This window comes from Botryllus schlosseri, chromosome 8 (genome assembly GCF_051294905.1).
Source record: "Botryllus schlosseri isolate E-star chromosome 8, Bs_hap1, whole genome shotgun sequence".
Taxonomy (NCBI): domain Eukaryota; kingdom Metazoa; phylum Chordata; class Ascidiacea; order Stolidobranchia; family Styelidae; genus Botryllus; species Botryllus schlosseri.
The window spans coordinates 23,088,118-23,108,882 of record NC_137243.1 but is presented as its reverse complement, the minus strand read 5'-3'; the positions used below and the strand labels follow the sequence as shown (position 1 = coordinate 23,108,882).

At 40.8% G+C, this 20,765-nt stretch overlaps 1 protein-coding gene across 1 annotated transcript in view; it reads right to left on the bottom strand.

Moving 5' to 3' along the window:
• Nucleotides 1–20,332, bottom strand: part of LOC145445416 (uncharacterized) — a 45,908-nt gene extending 25,576 nt beyond the window's left edge. The window contains exons 1-7 of the mRNA XM_080323609.1: nucleotides 20,110–20,332; nucleotides 19,981–20,047; nucleotides 8,825–8,941; nucleotides 5,762–5,889; nucleotides 4,698–4,838; nucleotides 4,435–4,579; nucleotides 682–807 (exon numbers count right to left, since the gene is read on the bottom strand). Coding sequence (XP_080179735.1) covers nucleotides 682–807; nucleotides 4,435–4,579; nucleotides 4,698–4,838; nucleotides 5,762–5,889; nucleotides 8,825–8,941; nucleotides 19,981–19,999 — 676 coding nt within the window. The 5' untranslated portion in view covers nucleotides 20,000–20,047; nucleotides 20,110–20,332. The remainder of the gene's footprint in view (nucleotides 1–681; nucleotides 808–4,434; nucleotides 4,580–4,697; nucleotides 4,839–5,761; nucleotides 5,890–8,824; nucleotides 8,942–19,980; nucleotides 20,048–20,109) is intronic.
• Between the last annotated feature and the right edge of the window lie 433 nt (nucleotides 20,333–20,765).

The window sequence follows — 20,765 nt, the reverse complement described above, 5'->3', positions numbered from 1 at the left end:
AGCTTGGCGTGCAGACCAGATTTGTACAAACTATTGGGTTTTCAAAAAGCGCCACTAGAACTGTAACTACAACTACTTAACTTTTGAAACTCCCAATTATAACTACAACTAGAACTCGAGTTTGAAATGAGAAAGATTTGGACATAAAAACACTCGCTGGCTACGCTACTGTCAGTAGTGATGGCTCTGAAAAAGAAATGGCTGCATAAGCATGATTCAAAAGAACACGGGTATCTTGATTCACGCAAAACGACGACACGTGCGTTTTAAGTGTTCGGCACGTAACATATTTTTTCAAATGCGCAACTAGAATTAGAACATCTGAATTTTCGAAATCTGCAACTAGAGCTAGAACTAGAACTACTCGCTTTACAATAGCCGCAACTAGAACTAGAGCTACTCAAAAACAGTTAGTTAGTTGAACCGTCCCATTCTTGTGCTTATGAGGATAAGCTCTGACTTGATGTCAACTAATCTTGATTTTTGTTGAATTTCTTTCTGATTCATAATTTATTTCAATTTCTGAGTCTTTTCAAATTCAGTGATTCTAATTCTGTTCAAATTTGAAATGAATTTTGTAGCTAAAACTCTAATTCAAATCTAATTTGAAAACGAAACAAATATTCCTGTTATCACTGTATGATCCAATTCTAAATGCCTTAACTCTGAAACATAATTTACCTTCATTCGTTCTGTCGCAAGCACAGGTCTTACAGCCATAGTCGTCCTCCAGGAATACAAGACATTTAATATCGCATTCGAAAGGCGGACAGTCATCTTCTTCACTCATCTCGTCCGATTCCATTTCTTTGACGAATCAAGGGTATGCACTTCACTACCAGATATATTTCGGGCCTAAATCTCGTCCTATGACCACTCAACCAATTAACGATCTAGTGATTGCTCATACTATTCCGGAATCAAATCAAGGTTGTTATAACAGTCGCCAGGTTCGAGCCAAATGTAGACACACCCCGATTCTATCTCTGCCATTGGCGATAGGGTAAAGTTGTATTGGGTATTGTTTCATTGCGTTGTGCGACTAATAAAGCCACTGAAAATGTGGCACAGACTGATGCTCACAGTGATTTAGTTCGGTAACATATCGGGAACACCGCACCAGTTCCTAACATTAACATCCTGTACACAATGTTATAGTTCAATTTAACCTATATGTGAAGTTGTAGGGCCCAAAACTCAACAGAATCATTCTTTATGGATAATAACTGACTATTTCAATTGAGGCTCTCAAATGCAAGGATATCTAAATTAACCTTTCTTCTAGAAAGCTTTAAATCTACTGTACAAAAGGCTTGCTCTCTCAAAAGTAGGGTTGCATTTCAAACAAACGGTATTTTAAAACACTTCTTTTAAAACGGTCTTTTACACAAATGCTATTTTTAAAAAACAAAATAGTGTTTTTTTAACGTTGAATAATTAGAGCATAGTTGTGTAAATACTGTCGAAAAAGATATAGTATGCGGCCACGAACGATCAGCACCCAGTATATTACAGGTATACGTTATGAAGTGGCTGCAACCCTCGAAATCGTCGTCAGTTCAACAGTTATAGCACGTAGATATAGAGTTTTAGTACGGAATGGGTGTTCTGATGATCATGAGCGCCGACCGCAAAAATGCTGCATAACGATGTTGTACTGGTTAAAGATATATTTAGTCTGTTTATGACAGTGGTCGGAAGCCCTTTTTGTCGAAGGAGCCATCTTTATTCTATGTTTTCAATTGTCTATGTTAATCCATTATGACGTCGCAAATAATGATCCGAGACGTCATGAATGAAAAACATGTTTTAAACAAGGGCATTGTTTTAAACATGTTTGTTTTGAAATGATTTTTGTTTTAGATGCAACAGTAGCCACATAGCCAGATTTCAAATGCAGGGTGCTGAAATATATAATACCTAGTTCGAAACATTTCGTTAAAAAAAAACGATCTAATGTGATTGAAGTGTGTTAACGCAGACTCGATCCGAAGGTACGCCCATGAAGCACACGTACCTCACATTTTATATGACTTATAATACACACCGCATTTGTGGAAACAATGCAGATATGGACAGAATATTTCGCGAGAAGCGTGACGAAAAATTTTTTTTTATATTTTGTCAAAAGTAACTTTGCAACGTGAAATTAGAAATATATAGAAGTATAATTTTAAGATAAAATAATACATTCGTATGAGAACTAATACACCATTCAATGCTATGTCATTTCATTTTTCTTCAGCACGCCATAGCAACGCTTCCGATATTGTCCACTTATTGTTTCCGCTTCCTTAAAAATTCGAATCAAACTCAAGTGGGCGCTGGAGCCAAGGTTAAGAACCATTAGTCTAGCTTTGTAATATATCACCCATAAACTCTATTTTCATACAAAGGGAAGCATTGCATGCATAAAGTGATGGACCGTAACAGCCATTGGCCAGGCCTCCTTGAAAACGTTGGTCTTGGGCCCCCCCCATAGGGTGATAAACCAAATCCCAGACCCCCCTAACGTCGGTCGTGTTTGCTTCGATTTATAACCGACATTGCTTGTACTGTTTAGTGAGACGCATTACCTCCCCCAAACGCGCCTAACGCGAAAATTTTCAACAATTCATGATTAAATCGGTCAATATGATCCGGAATTGCATATAGGCTATGTTGCTATTAACTTTTTATCCTCCCTGCTTACGCAATGAGATTTACCGGTAGAGCTGGATGAGGTGTCTTAGAAACTGTAGGGCCAGTTAATAATAATTAAATATATTTGGGGGTATAATAACCTCATTACATGATATTGTTTCTTGACCTCCTGTCCGTTATGTCAAAAGATATTGGAATCGGCCAAACGTACTAAACTAAAAGACGCAGAGGATTTCAAATTTACTGGTAATTAAATTTCTCTTGCGGGTAGGCATTTGTCTTGTGGGGTTCGGATTGCCAGGACATGAACATTCGGCGCCAGTCACTTAGGCACCAAAGATTGTGCCTCGGCAAATTCTTACCTTCCATCGAGAAATCACTGTCCATGCTTAATGCTTATATTACTCATGGGTGCCTCTAGAGCAGCATATTCTGAACAGAGGTGGTCAGTAACGAAGTACTTTTATTTTTTCGGAGTACTCAAGTGGTTTTCCCCTACTTCCGGTACTTACTCAAGTAGATCTGATTTTCGCTACTCCTACTTCTACTTCGTAGTATTTTATGATCTGTTTACTTACTTTTCGCTATTTTCAGTTTGTCAAGTACAAGTACTTCAATCCTCCAATAATAAAGATAGCCTGAGGAATTTCGGGGCTGTTTTCACAGAGTACCAACATTTAATTTTCATACAAGTCACGTAAGGCCCAGAAATTTCGTTGCGCTTCGCGCACAGTAGTTGCGGAGTGCCAAATATGTGTTCACGAAAGTATCGGTGAATATCATTCAGGTACCGGATTGCGTGGTTCCTCTCACAATGCATTGTCACATATATCAGATATTTCATCAGAGTAAATATGGCCCACCATAACGTTTGAGACTACCGCTTCGCAATCTAGCAATTACCTATATCGTAATCTAGCTGCCCATGACGTGTCATAGTTTGGAAAAGTGAACTCCGGCTTTTTTAACGTTACGCTTGTTTTAGCACTCCACCTTTGAAACTTTCTGGAGAAAAGACATGAAACATATTTTTCGCTTTTTAGAAGTGGTATTTGTATTTTCCTTTTCAATTGCGAGTATCATACTTTGAGTTCTAATTACTTCAGTATTTTTGTCAAGAGAACATAGGCCTACATGTTGAAGTGTAAAAGCAGGTGTAGAAAATGCCTCTATTATACGAAAATAAGTCTACATTCGACGGCAATTTCACGATCCACCACATTTTTTATTAACGTACACTGATCGCGAAAAGTGTTGAAAGCATATCCGATACAATTTCTCCGTATTGCCTTTCGTCTAAACTAGGGGCGTTGTAATATGGGCTATAGGACGCCATGCCATGATACTTTCTAAAACGGGGTGTTCGAGTGAACAAAGGATTAGTATTGCATATTCATATCAATACCGTAATTTGCATCCCATGTTGCGGATGAATGCTTATGCTGTCGAAAATTGGATATCTCCTGGCACGCATCAATTTAAATTAAACTTTGCACCTTTAGCATAGCTCAATTTGCAGCTTTTCAAAATCCATGCGAACGAATTACGATCGTTTTCACAACTACTTACTTGAGTAGATTTAAAGTCAGTCAATACTATTTCTAATTCAAGTAGTTTTAGGTTGCTCATGAAAGAAGTAATTCTACTCGTACTTGAGTAGATTTTTTTCGTCGCTACTTCTACTTCTACTTGAGCAGCTTTTTCGACTACTTTGACCACCTCTGATCCTGAATAACATATGCCTTCATTTTAATGCGGGTTTAGTGGTGATTCCGTAACAATTGAAAATACTTTGCTTCTTGCACGAGTAGAAATTGATCCTGAAGCATGGTCTTGATTCGTAAGACTTGGGAACGATTCTGATGAATGTAGCGGTGATTGGCGGAGAAAACTTATTTTCATTAGTGATCCGTTCATTCACGTTTCCCTGGAAGACCTAGAGACATAATATAATTTATTTACTCACACCGGTTCCTGTTACTGCATAATATCAGCCTGAACAGACAGAATACTTTTGTTTATCTATATGTACGTGTTTTCTGAGGCCTACCTACCTCGCCTGCAGCTGCATTCCTGGCTCGCGATAACTCGTTGCTGTCGTCACCATACCAGACTTCAAAATCATTCACCCAAGCATCTGGTTTCGACGCCCTTATGGTGAATCCTGCGAATTTGATGGGTCGGCGAAAGATTACCTGCAAAATGACGGAGAAATGCTTGATTTTCACAATCTTGAACCATTAGCGATAACATATGCCACAGACCTCATACAACCATGACCGTAACTGTCTCACCCCAAACCAACCAATCGGGGCGAGCTCGAAGGGGCCCCAAATTATTTCGAGAATTTGCATAATTTTAATTTTTTTAATTCATACAACTATTTCAATTTTTCCCGTCACGCGCGATTTAAAGCTACCAAGTATATCGACTAATGGGTACCACACCCACAAGAGCAATACGTGTGGTTTATCGGCGTCGGCCATTACCGCACCACGATGCAACAGGAAGTAAAAAAATTTAGGTCATGTAACATGCGACTCCGAGACGTTTGCCAGAACGATCGGCAGCGATAAAACCTTGGCTGAAAACGACTGCCCCTATGCTGACCGGGAACTTCGACACATATACAATTACACATCTGCCTGCATGTGTTTAATTGTCCATCGGTGTTTTAATGGATGGCGCCGAATGTTCCGGTCCTGGCAATCTGAACCCCATTAGACAAGTGCCTTCCCGCAGAGCAAAATTATCTGCCATCAATGAAAAAATACTAATTTCAAATCGTGTGCGTCTTTAAGTTTAGTACGTTAGGGCGATTTCAATATTTTTCGACATAACAGACGTGAGGTCACGAAATAATATCTTGTAACGAAGTCATTTTCGCGCCTCGAGCGTATAGGCGGCACAAGCATGACTCACTAAATAGTAGAAAGAATCTCGCCGACAAGTAGCGGTGAAAAAGTGTAGGATGAGGGCGTCTAGGGGGCTAAGATTGCTTTGTCACCATATGGGGGCCAACATTAACGTTTGGGGGGCTGACGAAGTTCTGTCTCGGCCCTGCGTACAACATACAACGTCTGTACGCCGGAGGCTCCTCTAATTCTACACGACTTACTTCAAATCTGTCACCGGTAGTCTCTCCGCACCATTGATATTCTTGTCGATGCAACACCTCTGTGTCAGGAAGCGATTGTAACACGGAGAAAGCATTTTCTTCTTCAACTTTATGCCATCCCTTGCATGCTGAAAAAATGAACAGACCGGCTGTGGGATAGGCCAGGGTTTTAAGTTGTAAGCCGGTCGTAGGTCACAAGTCAATCCCACTATTATAATCTGGACTCGACTCGAAGCGAATCATTTTCTATTCACTACCGAGTCAAGTCCGAGTCCACGTCATGGAGCAACTGGTCGAAACAAAGTCACAATGCTTACTGTTAAGTATCGAGTTCAGGTCAGGTTCAACTCAATTATGTGAGAGTCTTGAGCAGTGATTCCTAAGCGCGGCCACCAGCTAGCCTTCTTGCGGCCCCAAAAAATATTGAGAAATCGAGTTATGACAAAAAATGAAATTTATATTTATAAAATACACTAGCTTGGCTTGGAGTCTGGAATTTTTAATTAAGATTGCGGGAAAGTCGTGAGTAGAGTGCTATCGTTACGTTCAGTTGAACGAGCAGTAGCTATAGATATAGGTTAAGACAGGACTGTAACTGGCGCATGCCAAACCCACAATGAATGGGGCGGGGGCGAGCTCGAACGGGGCTCAAAATTATTTCGTGAATTAGCATAAATTATAGAGTATTTTTTAGAAAATTTATGCATCTTTTTCAATTTCTTTTTTGCTGTAGGCGTGATTTCATGCTGCCAAATATCTTGATTTTTGGGTACTCATCCCCAAGAAAGAATGCGCAAGATTTATAGAAATGGGCATTGGGCATATCGGCGTTAGCCTTTACCGTGCCACGACGCATCAAGAGAGAACCTTGGCCGAACAGGACTGCCCTTATGCTGACCGAAAACGTCGTTATAAATACAGAATACTGTCTTGGCAATCTTAACCTCACACGAGACAAATACCACCCCGCAGGAAAAAATTATATTCCAGTGAAGAAATACCAATTCGAAATCGTGTGCGTCTCTTTGTTTAGAAGCCTACGTTTGGGCGATTCTATATTTTTTTGATATAGCAGACAGGAGGTCACGAAATAACATGTTACGGAATCATACTAATGGGCCCAACAGTTTCCAAGACACCTCACTCAGCTCTACCGGTAAATCTGATTACATGAGCAGCGAGGACAAGAAATTGATAGCGATATATATGCTATTGCCGATCATATTGGCCGATTTTATCATGAATTATCGAAAATTGTCGCGCTTCGCGCTAGCTCACTTAACAGTGCAACTGGTTTCGTGGCAAAGCGAACAAGGTGATAGGGATAGTTTTATCACCCTATGGGAGCCCAAGACCCAAGTTTACTAATTTTTGGGGGGTGGGGCTGACGAAGTGCTGTTTAGTTCCTGCCAACGGGTATATACGCCCGAAGATGTTTAATTATTATTGAGGGGCCTACCTTTTCAAACACACTTCCATCGGCTCGACCTGTAAAACTGATTACGTGAGCAGAGAGAGGATAAAAATTGATTGCAATATATATGCAATTACCGATTATATGGACCGATTCAATCATGAATTGCAGAAAATTTCGCGCTTAACGCGTCTAGGCGATAAAACCTGACTCACTAAAGCTCACGACCGAAGCGTCCGCATAATTTAATAGGTCCGGTCTTTATCGAAAGCTAGTTTCGCACTGATTCCAGAAATGCAAATTTAAATCTCGTCAAAGCAATAAAACTACTCCGAAATAGCCTCCAAAGGTCGACTGTTCTGAACAATGGGAGCGCAGCAACACAATGACCATAACAATGGCCAATGGCGTCAAGTGATTGATCGGAACAATGCCAATTTTTATATTTTGATTACATTTTGGGTCCGTTTAATTGCCCTGGTATTCGTGCGGCCCCGACCGTGCTTTGAAATTCTAAATTTGGCCCTGACACCGAAAAAGTTTGGGAACCACTGGTCTTGAGTCATATCGAAGGCTTTGGATTCATAATATACTCTTTTCCTCGCTCTAAACGTGTTTATTAAAAGTGATAAAAGACAGTTTCTGGACCTATTTTTCCATTGTCGGCCAGTTCCCGTTATCGAAATGCGTCGGGTCATATGACAGGATCGAAACTTGCGCAATGACTCGATTACAATTAGTCTAGTCAATACACTAATTAAGTCGAATCGAGTCCACGAAAAATTGCGATTCGAATCTGATCGAGTCATTAGAACCCTCGGACAGGCCTTTGATGATGAGGATATGATTACATTAGCTTTAGACCATCCTACGAATCAATATCCAATGACTTTATATAGATAACTAAGCTGCGGACATATGCGCAACAAGTGACTGCACAGTCGGACACACAAACCACGGTGTGAATCAACATTGTTGCGAGGCAAAAGGCCGTTGTTATTGTTCGTGTATTAAGTAGGGTTACCATGCGTCCTCTTTTAAGAGGATCTGTCCTCTTTTTTGGATATTTTGAAAATGTCCTCGGAGGACTCACAAATGTCCAGTTTTTAGCTTTTGTCCTCTTTTCTGAGAATTTTGGTTAAATATAGGGTAAAATTCGACTGAAATACAGTACATCAGCACTAAAGTAATACTCCGGCGCCTATTTCGGGGGCTGAGCCAGAAACTTGACCTTTTTTATTGACCTTTTTTTAGTCAGCATACGGAGAATTCAACAATAGTGTGAATTTCAGGAAACGAGTCAAAAATTGACACTGACAATTTTTTCTGGATTTTAATCCAGTATTGTAAGTATGAAAATTTTGAAAAAGTGTTCTCTTTCCGGATTTTCAAAATATGGTAACCCTGGTATTAAAGCGTTTCGATTGTTCGGAACAATAGCAATTCTGGGGTAGCTGCAGTACCCTTGTCGGACTATAAGACCACTTTAAATGAATTGTGCGATCTAGTCGAACGGATAGCTGTATCATCACCGTGGGCGTTTGCGAAGCTACATTAATGTGCGTTCCACATCGATTCTCCAACCGTACAGTCACGTGTCATTGCATCGATGTGTAAGTTTGTTATCTATAATGAAATATAATTGGTACCGTAACAGTCGTTGATTTCTTGCTCCGATACGCCATCCACTATTTCCCCGTCTGAAATTCTTGTGCATACGCTTTTCGCTATCGATGGACCGCTCAGTCCCAACGCCAGCAATAAACCTGAATAAAACATACATTTAGTAAGTGGTAATAACAGTTTGACGGCATAGTATATTCTCAATTCCGATGGCGGCAACGTTATCATTGAGTAGAATTTTGAGTAGAATTTTATAAATGTCGTTTATAGTTTGTTTCTTAAACCTTCACTAATCTGCGGGGTATTTACATACCTGTAAACCGTCCCCGAACAAACAAATCTACTAGAGCAGGGGTGGGAAAACTACAGCCTTTCCTGCCGCATACGGCCCGCGAAGGCATCAAGAAACGTGATACAAATATTGATAAAAATTTGCAGTGAAGAATCAAATTATACTAGATCGAATTGATTAAACTTTTTCCTAATAGATTTTATCATGATATTGAGTGAGTCATAATCTTAATATTGCATTTTCTGATTTTATTGTTAGCACAATAGACCGACCTCGGCTCGAAGCCTACGCATTTTGAAACGCTTCGGTTGCTAAATATCCAAGACAATCGAAACAAAAATGAGTGAGTTCGGATCACAATTGTGATTTTAGATTAGAACTTTCAGTGTTGTAGCCTACTTGAAAAACCGATTGGCGCGTGTTTGCGGTCGATTCTTCATCCATCGGTGTCGGGATCAAGTCATTACCTTCGAGTCACGAGTCATTTCGAGTCATTGCACATTTTGACTCAAGTGAAGTCACGTCAATCGATTTTCAAACGCGACTTGAGTCAAGTCAAGTCACTCGTTTTTTAGGTAACTCGAGTCAAGTCAAGTCACAATTCAAGTCAATTGAATTTTCGAAGTATGAGTGATGATTCAAAGTCGTTACATTTTGCTAGATGTGTGGAAGACAGATATATGGGTCATATATCTTGAGTCAAATAACGAGTATAATGTCACCTATACATGCAAAAAGGCGTTGTATCGCTCACGCAGACGTAGAGCAGCTACTAAAATACGTTAACCATAATAAAAGATCGAATACGAAGCATCAAGAAGTTAAAACAAATTGATATGGTATAATACACTACCCATCTACGCATCCGTGAGAATATAAATGCATAAACTATATTCGTTCGATTCAAACATACAAGAGAGTTGGCTAAATTGGCACTGCGCGATGTAAGCACTTAGCCGTCCAAGAAACAAAGATACGTTGCTATTTGATCATTCTACTGCTGGTTGCCGGTGAACTCGGCCCTCGGTGAATTCGGCCTGACACACTCGGCCCTGGGTGAACTCGGCCCTCGGGAAATTTTGTAAAAAAACGTAACAACAACTATTAATACGAATTATTAAAATAATAATATTATTATCAAGTGATTTGACAATATTGTACGGAGGTCAGGGCTATGCGTAGATCACGCAGTCACGACGTGATTAGATCACGGATTGTGTAAGCGCGGGAGATAACGCGACGCTCACATATCAACCACGCGTGGTCTGCTCGTTATTGCAACTGTAGGTTGGGGGTGGGGCATTAGGGTGAGGTCGGCGGGATATTAGGGTTGGGGGACATTAGTGTTGGGTTGGGAGATATTAGGGTTGGGGGTATTAGGGTTGGTGGTGGGTTAGGGTCCAAGTTGGGGTTAAGGTATCCCAAGATTAGGGTTAGGGGGAGGGACATTAGGGTTGAGGGAGAAGGATATTAGGGTTGGAGGAGGAGGAGATGGTTGGTATAGTGGGTCAGGGTTCAAGTTAAACTTACGGTATCCGAAGATTGGGCTTAGAGGAGGAGGGACATTAGGGTTGGGGTAGGGGGATATTAGGGTTGGGGGAGTAGGGATATTAGGGTTGATGGTGGGTTAGGGTTAAGGTATCCCAAGATTAGGGTTAGTGGAGAAGGGGAATTAGGGTCAGGGGAGAGGGATATTATGGTTGGAGGAGGGGGAAATTAGGGTTGATAGTGGGTTAGGGTTAGGGTATCCCAAGATTAGGGTGCCCTGACATGAATATACCCCAACCATATCATTTATATTTTCGGAATCAGTGCGACAGTAGCTTTTGATCAATACCAGATTCAGTAAATTCTGCCGTCTGGAAGATAACTTTTGAATTGCCAGAAATCCTACAGTCGCTGCCGCAAAATAATTCCAAATATAGCCACAGCGAAGCTGCAAAATCGGTCGTTGCCATTTCATGTTAACATTCGATTAATTCCAGTAACCAATCACGGTGAACCGGTAGCGTGTGTGGTGGAGTCTTCTATATCAGGCTCTCGCACTGCGAGATCTACCACAGCACGTGATTCTTCCCTATCTAAGATTGATCAATCACTTGATATTAATATTATTAGTTTACTAATTCCTATTATTAATAATACGCTTTACTACAAAATTTCCCAAGGGCCGAATTCACCGAGGGCCGATTTCACCGAGAGCAGAGTTTGTGAGGCCGAATTCACCGACGGCCGAGTTCACTGGAAATCATTTCAGTACATAATCGTAGGACGTCGTCATCTCGTTTTCGGTCAATTTATTTGTGATGTAACAGGGGGGATCAGTGAAAGGTGCAAACTAGCAGAGATGAGCGGATTTGAAATTTCCATGTCCTAATCCAATCCAAATCCGAACCTTCAAATCCAAATCCAAAACCTAATCCATAACTTCTTCATATTCAAGTCCATGTCCAATCCTAATCCAATTCTAACTGGAAATTCAGAAAAAATACTAATTTATGCAATGGAGGGATTCGAAAATTTTCTTTCACAACCACCGATTCACTTAATTCAAGATAACTTAGTAACCATAACTACATTAATAACTGATCTGAATAAAGTTTGTCGCCATTCGCCACACGACATTTCAATCTCCCAGAAAATAGGTAAATCCAATCCAAATCCTAATCCGTTCCGAAAAAAATGTCTAATCCAAATCCAATCCAAATCCGAAAAAATTTCACAAATCCTGTTTTTTCAAAACCTAATCCTAATCCATGCTCATCTCTGCAAACTAGGGATGGTGTGAACCTCTGAAAGGTTCAGGTTCGTGTGAACGCGAACCTTTTTGAAAGGTTCTGTGTGAACACGAACGTGAACCTCATGACGTCACGTGACGTCATATTGCTAATCCCAACCCTATCTTTCAATGAAGTGATAGCGTATATTAATGTATACCAGGGGCGGGCAACTTCTCGAGTCGGCGGGCCGGATATAGGAAAATTAAGTACTTGGCGGGCCGGATTGCTGAATCGATACAATATTCGCCCATTTATCCACATTCCACATATACACGGAATAAATCGCATTTAATGAATACATTTTAACGACAGTAATGTCACTTCAAAGCCATTTCTCGCCGATAATGACGAAGACAATGTGGATTTGAGAATAGCATTGTCATACAGGCGCCGCCATGTCTGCTTCTATCTGATCAATCAACACACGGTGCCATCCTCAATTAAGATTTCAAGGAGTTCGATAACCCCGGTACCCCTAATTTACCAACACATATATTCGTTAGGATTGAGTAGGTGACGAGATAGCATCGTTGTTCAACTGTGTGGCCTGAGAAATCTCGATAATGAATTCATGCGGTCCGCGACCTCTACGAAATTTGAAAAGTGGCCCGCGACCCGGTTTGAGTTGGCGACCCCTGGTATAAGCAGTGTTTTCGTCTTACAAAAGCCTAGAAGTGTGCCGTGCTACAAGTCGGCGGTTACAGAATGAAAAATAAGAAATATCAGCCTGGTGTAATTGACCATTGTAGTCGACAAACACCATGATTACCACAAACGAAATTAGGGTTGAGTACATCGCAAATGCCGATAATGCAAGTCTTCTCGCTTCGACGAACTTACGCGTAACCTCCACTCTAGCACGCTGCGCATATACGTATATAATAACATGCACATGCAGTCACTAAAATTTGACGTTGTAAGCAAGTAGTGGGAAATCTCGGCAGACTGGGGCCGCGGGCCACATTATCATGTAAAACGGAAAACTGTCCGCGGGCCGGACAAAATCCCTTCGCGGGCCGGATCCGGCTCGCGGGCCGTATGTTGCCCACCCCTGATGTATACGATACCTAGCGAAGACCCGGGCCACATAATGTCACAATGCTGAAGTGCATATTGGCGTTTTAAACGTCGCCTAATGTATCAACTGAGGCAATCAAATGATATAATACTTCCATAAAATCAATATTATCCGTCGCTTTGCCAACAATTTCGATGAGGACTTGCCATGGAATATATGCTTACGCCTTAACAGTCTGGGCCAGACCGGACTATGTATTCAGCTTCTGAGTATTGCTACATTGATTTTGAGCAGAGTGTAAAACAGGGTTTCTAGACTTGCTACCGATATTATCCCATTAATAAGTTATACAGCGGTAGCCAACACCCCAATCGCACGTTTTTTTATGATACAATAAACATAAACATCATTCGCTGACTACATGTAGTGTATTTCGCTCGTGACGTTGTGTGATTACAAGTCGAGCTCTTAGCAGAGAGTCGCTAAATATTCACAAACGGAAATCAGGAGCAAACTTTTGTAACAAAGCAAGTAACATTTTTGAGATTGGCAAGGTGCATATTCGTTTTGTGTTGATTTTTTCAGCTGCCAGCGGCATGCACAGAGTAGCCCGCAGTTAAAATGCAATAAATCTGTACTGAAGATGTCATAATGAAGTGAAAATTGAAAATATATATGAAAAAGGTTCACATTGCAGAACCTATCAAGGTTCTGTTGTGAACGCGAACCTCTGAATTTCCGAGGTTCACACACAGAACGCGAACGTGAACCTCACGTTCACACCATCCCTAGTACAAACATTGAATGACTGGTTGCTCTCACAAGTCACACCGCCGTATCGCCAATAATCTGAGCATAAACAAGATAAAGATTTAATCGACACCCTTTAGTTGATGACTTGATATTGAGTCGTAAATTTTGCTCCGAGTCATGAGACAATCCACATTTCTTAAGCGTCGAGTAAAGTCAAGTCAAGTCATTTTTGCAAAGTTACTCTAGTCAAGTCAAGTCGTACGAAAAAGTTGACTCGAGTAATCCCAACACAGCTGTATATGGGAAGTTAGTTGCCAATCATTTAAAACTTCGGTCTTATATAGCTCATTCATAATGAGTTGTCCGAAGTAATAGGCTACAAAAACAGTACGTAGAAGATGAATGCTATGAATGCTGCAATCAATGAAGAATCAAATGACTTCGCAGGACTACTCCTGCTCCGGTGTCGACGGTAAGGCAATAGGCATTACAATTTATCAAATTATGAGGTGCAAAATAAATAAATCGAATTGTTGAAATATTTCAGACAATAGTAAATTATGTTGATGTCGTCTCAATAAAATAACTTGAGAAAGGCACATTTAATATAGCAAGCCCTTTGCTGAACTGTATTTAAAGGTAACTTGCTGGCGTCAGCATTGTGTGTTCTGAACAGGGCTTTGGAGCAGCCGTAAATTTACATTGCTCCAGCTCCGGCTCCGGAGCTTTCTTCTATCATACACTAGCTCCGGCTCTAGTTCCGGAGCCGCATTATTACCACTGCTCCGGCTCCAGCTCCGGCTCCGGATCTGAAAACTATCGAAGGTGTCTGTCTATATCAGGGGTGGGCAACCCGCGGCCTGCGGGCCATATGTGGCCCGCGCGAAGGTTTTGAGTAGCCCGCGAGCTAATTTCCCATTCTATTATCGAAATTGAATTGGTCATATTGTGAACTTGCAAGGCCAACCAAAAATATAATTAGTATGGCCGCGACACTTGGGATTGTAATGACTAAAATATCAGTTCCGACGCATTGGCAGATCCAGGGTCCAGCAGTCAAATTTTTAGTAAATTGTCGTACATTACAATAAACTAAAAAAGTAGTAAAATTTTTCTTCACGCTTCGCGTGTTTAATTGTCACACGATTTCTTTCTCTGTAGCCTACCCCCACCTGAAAATGAAAACACGCCCGATTTAGCCGATTGAGTCTAACTATATTAGCAATTACGAGATAAAGTATATCCGCGTTTGCGCTCGCAGAAAGATCGTCGACGATGAAATGTAGGCACAAAATGATTGTCGTATATTAGCGGAAATCTGCGATATCGATATGTCCAGATGCCGAATAGTCCTGTCCTTGTAAACTGAGCCCATCGGGCGGTATACAGTCGACCCGCAATGTACCCAAGTAATAATAATAATAACTATGGAAATATTACGCGCCTGGCGCGGCTAGTGGGCAACGCACTCGTTCGTCAAGTTCATGTGGCCCTTCAGCCAAAAAGGTTGGCCACCTCTGGTCTGTATAGATTACTATTTACCCGTAGGTTAGTTATCTATAGTAATCTAGAGTTTCTCAGCCGTCAGTAACATCGGATGCAGCAACGAAGACATAGGTGCCGCCGTGCCGGCTTGTGACGACATAATGAATACTTGTCAATTGTCGATAACATTATAGTTGCAGTAGAATGCACTTTACTCCATGCCATCGCAGTGTACAGCATTAAAATTCGGATGCGGCGTTTTAACGCTGGCACTGTACTCGTTAACTTTAAGCCATACAGCTCAATTCAATCTTTAAATGTGCGATTATTATTCAACTGTAACTGCAGTAACAGCAATATGGGCGGATATCACGACGTGATCTATAAAAATTCGATTTGTACCAAATGGCCAATGGTTTGACGTTCGATATTGGTGCACTTGTTACCAGTCCATCCGGTGTCGATCAAGTTTATCGGAATATAATATTTTTCCGTTGAAACGAATCGAATAATCGAATAAACCCTGTGCCATGGACATTGCGCCATGCCCATAACGAATTAAACTATGCAGTATGCACATTGCACATTTACAAGTTTACGAAACAGATGATTACAAATTGGAAATCGCGTATCAAATCAGTAATTTGTCTCCAACATAAAATACCATGGCGCCCATGGGGTTTGGGCTACTCTTCTGCCATCCCCTACTTACGCTCGAAAATCCTTACTGGAGTGAATGACGATGATACGCAGTAATGAATTCCAATTAGCCTGCATAATTGCACATTCAATAACACCATAGTGTCCTATATGGTGTCGACACAAGCAAATCTCACGCCGCAGTGAAATTGTATCACGTCACAATTTCCATTTGGCTTCAGGCAATTTGACGATCATTTTTGACCGGCTTGCGTGCATTAAATTTGGCAAAACGGGTATCAATCGAAAGCTGACTCTGCACTGATTACGAAAATATAAATTTTGTTCCGCTCGTGGCCCTGGAACTCCCACAATCAGCCTCGAATTTTTCTTTGTTATGGAGATTGGCATTGGGACGCAACAATGCTGTCTGGCTCTTTTTCTCTTGAGCTACTCTCTCGTTTCGCCAGACAGCATTGTTGCGTCCAAATGCCAATCTCCATAACAATGAAAAATTCGAGGCTGATTGTGGGAGTTTCAGGGCCACGGGCGGAATTAAATTTATATTTTCGTAATCAGTGCAGAGTCAGCTTTCGATTGATACCCGTCTTACCAAATTTAATGCTCGGCAAGCCGGTCAAAAATGACCGTCAAATTGCCTGTAGCCAAATGGTTGTTGCATATATAATAGCATCTTATGAAATACGTCGGAGCCAGAGCTACCCCTCAAATAACTGGCTCCAGCTCCGGCTCCAGCTCCGGCTGAATTTTATGTAGAGCTCCGGGGCTCCGGCTCCAGCTCCGTTAAAAATGCACGGCTCCGGGGCTCCGGCTCCGGGGCTCCAGCTCCGGCTCCAAAGCCCTGGTTCTGAAGCTTGACCAAACGCGGAATCAACATACATCTATAAGCCGCTCTTTGCTCACATATTCAAATTTCCATCCTATCCCGAGAATCGCCACGGCCTATACTTTGGTGCCTTATTTATGCGAATTGGTTCAGGATGGCCAGCTTATAAAATCTCGGTAATGTTTCTGACGCATGTGTGTTACAATCAAATCAACATTTAAATTGTTTTAGTAAACATCCGTGTTATCTCTTCAGGTAATTTACATCAGGACTGCTGAAAGTATGGGTCGCGAAGGGTATGATTTTTGGTCGCGATGGCATCAGAGCGATTTTTTAGGTATGGTATTTTTAGGTATTTGCTAAGTTTCAAAAAAAATCTTTGCGCGTCTTGCGATTTCCGGTGGGTCGTTTGTTGTTGATGTTGTTGTTGTTTATTAGACATAAAGATTTAGCACTAATCGCCTGACGGTGGATCGTTTGTAGACTTCGGGGCTTTACATTTTCAAAGACACCTCACTCAGCTCTATCGGTAAATCCGATTACGTGAGCAGAGAGGACAAGAAATCGATAACAATATATATGCAATTCCCAATCTTATTGACCGATTTTATAATTAATTATCGAAATTTTCGCGCTTCGTGCTGGTTCACTAAACAGTACAGCTATAATTTCGTAGCAAAAGAGTACAACGTGATGGAGGGTTAGCTCATCACCCTATGGGTGCCCAAGACTCAATTTTTTTCGTGTGAGGAGGGGGCTGACGAAGTGCTGTTTCGTTCCTGCCAACAGGTATACACCCGGAGATGTCTAATTATAATTGAGGAAGCCTACCTTTTTAACTACACCTCACTCAGATCTGCAGGTAAACCAGATTGCGCCAACAAAGAGAGGATAAAAATTGATACCGTTAGCAATATATATGCAATTCCCAATCATATTGACCGATTTAGTCATGAATTATAGAGACTTCTCGCGCTTCGCACGTTTAGGCGAGAAAAGATTACACACTAAACGGATGCCCAATGTAGATGATAAGTGGCGGTAAATAGCGCATAGCCTGAGGAGGGTCTGGGGGGGGCGATGCCCTCCAAAAGTTTGGTTTATCACCGTCTGAGGAGGCCCAAGACCAACGTTTTTAGGGGGGCCTGACGAAGAGCTGTTACGGCCCTGTATATATATACATTTTAGAGATAGAATTCTCATTTCAAACGGGCGGGATTTCTATTTCAAACCTTAAGCTCCTCATGTGTACGCCACTCTGCACCACACATCAGTCACAATTAGACTACTGATGGGCTCAATTACATTCAACCAATTGTGACCAAGACTATTCCACCATCACAAATCATATGAATGAGTTCAGTGAGTGTCTTGACCCTCGCGAACCCCCGGGACTGGCTCACTGAACCACTAGTGCGTCATGGAACGCCGGATAAGAACCACTGTTCTAGAACAGTGGTTCCCAACCGGTGGGAAATTCAATGGTTTCTGGTGGGGAATAGACCCATTTGTTAAACACTATATATAGAACAGTCTACATATTATGGAGACACATGCACAATTACCGTTACCAGTTAACTGCTCTGGAAGGTATGTAGAGAGGTGGTCAGTAACGAAGTACTTCTACTTTTTCGAAGTACTCAAGTAGTATTCCTCTACTTCTGGTAATTACTCAAGTAGATCTCAATTTCACTCCTTCTACTTTTACTTCATAATATTTTATGATCTACTTACTTACTTTTCGCTATTTTCAGTTTGTCAAGTAGAAGTAGTTAAATCCTCCAATCAGGAATATAGCCTGAGAAATTTCGGGGCTGTTTTCACGGAGTATCGACATTTAATTTTCATACAAGTCGAAATAAGCCTAGAATTTTGGTCGCGCTTCGCGCCCAGTGAATGCGTAGTATCAAGTATGATTTCACGAAAGTATCGGTGAATAGAATTTAGATAGCGGGTTGGCGTGGTTCCGTTCACACCGCATTGTCACCCTTAGCCATATCAAATATTTCATCACAGTATATATGGCTTATCATAATGTTTGAAACTGATGTTTCGCAATCTAGCATTTACTTATCATTTCGTAATCTAGCTGTCAATGGCGTGTCCTCATCTCTGACTTTTCTTTAGTTTTAGAGCTGTTTTAGCATACCAACCTTCGAAACTTTCTGGACTAAAGACATTAAATACATGTTCCGTTTTTAGATTTATATTTCATTTTCAATTCCCAGTGTAATGTGATTTCTAATTAATATCAGTTCTTTTGTCTGGATAACGTACATGTTGAAGTATAAAAGCAAGTGTAGTAATGCCTTCAATTTCCAGAAATAAAGCTACACAATATAGCATTTTTACGGTTCACCATATTTTTTATTAACGTTTACTAATCGCACAATGTGTATCCAACACACCATCTCCGTATTGCTCTTCGACTAAACTACAGGCCTCATAATATGGGGGAGTGCGCAATACCATGATATTTTCTAGAACGTGCTGTTTGAGTAAACAGAGGATTAGTATCGCATTTCCATATCAATACTATCATTTTCATTCCATGATGTGGACGAATGCTTATCCTTATGCTAACGAAAATTGGATACCTGCTGGTATGCAGCAATATGAATCAAGCTCGTCACCTTTCGCATAGTCAATTTGCACCTTTTTACAATCCATGTGAACGAATTAGGATCGTATTCACAACTACTTACTTACTTGAGTACTTTTGAAATTGGTCAATTCTACTTCTACTTCAAGTAGTTTTAGGTTGCTCATGGAAGAAGTACTTCTACTTGTACTTGAGTAGATTTTTTTCGTCGCTACTTCTACTTCTACTTGAGTAGCTTTCTTGACTACTTTGACCACCTCTGGGTATGTATCGAAAATTATATTGCGTGTTGCTCACAAATCTCATTTTTAACTCCGGACAACCAATCACGGCGTCACGAACGCATCCAGCACGACCAGTATGACGTGATATAACGCTTTCGCTAAATTTTGAGGGTTACCGGCATCGGTTCACGATACGTTTTATGTTGCAGTTAAAGCCCATTGTCTTGCGTATTGGTGCAGTTGTGTGCCTCAAACAAGCAAATAGCTGCTCCGTAATGACAGCAGTTTTGGGTAGTGGTGAATGAAGGCTCGAAATAAACCTGAAGTGGCGAATGAATACAAAAATCTTTGGAATCACTTCTCTAGAAGGATAGTACATTCGCATATAGGAGACTAAAGATATTGCACACGATGAAACCGAAAAAACTTTTACAACGATCTAGTCATGAACGGATCAAATTTATGAACGTATGATAATATGATTCCTAATAATTTGTCATTTTAATGAAGATGAACTATTATAACGATTTAGAGGTACCTACGAGCATAATGAAGCATCATGGTGTAAATAATCTTCGACAGTGAAGAGCCCGGTGAAAACTTGATATCCTGTCGAAAACAATATTAATCTTTATACTTTTGTAACAAAGAATACAGGATAGTCATCTCACCTGCTACGATGTATCTGTCCCGCAGGTCGCAGTTACGATACGTGTACTGATTCTGCATATCGTACAAAACCTCTTTATAATCTTCGAACAAGGTACAGGTATTCTACACTTTTAAAGTAAACACACATTCCCTTCCTATGACACGTCATACTTATAACATGAACTAATGCTGTACCTTTCCTTATACACGTTGCTGCAAGACAAATGAAAACAGTATGTTTCATCGTAGGCTACATCCACCTTGACGGTTTATATATGTATATATATGGTCTGATTTTGCGTTAGAAAAACATGGTGAGGATATGATATATTAAAGACCTTTGTCAGATATGCTCACATTCTTTGTTGTACGCATATATATGACAGGAAACAGGAATTGTGAATATGGATACACAACCGGTGTGATTATACTATAGTAACTTATCCGATACCTTCATTGTTAAAAGAAAATAGCATACATGGCGACACTTGTAGGACGATGCAGTATTCAAATGCACAATGTCTTCCTGATCCACACCGAGAAATAAAATGCCGTGGAAGTGACATTCACAGTTTCAAACTCAAATTCAAAACCACGCCATACCTATCCATTTTCGTGATTGTATATTAGCTTTCTAGCGTCACCGTAAAAATGTAGATGTGTAACGCAACGTTAC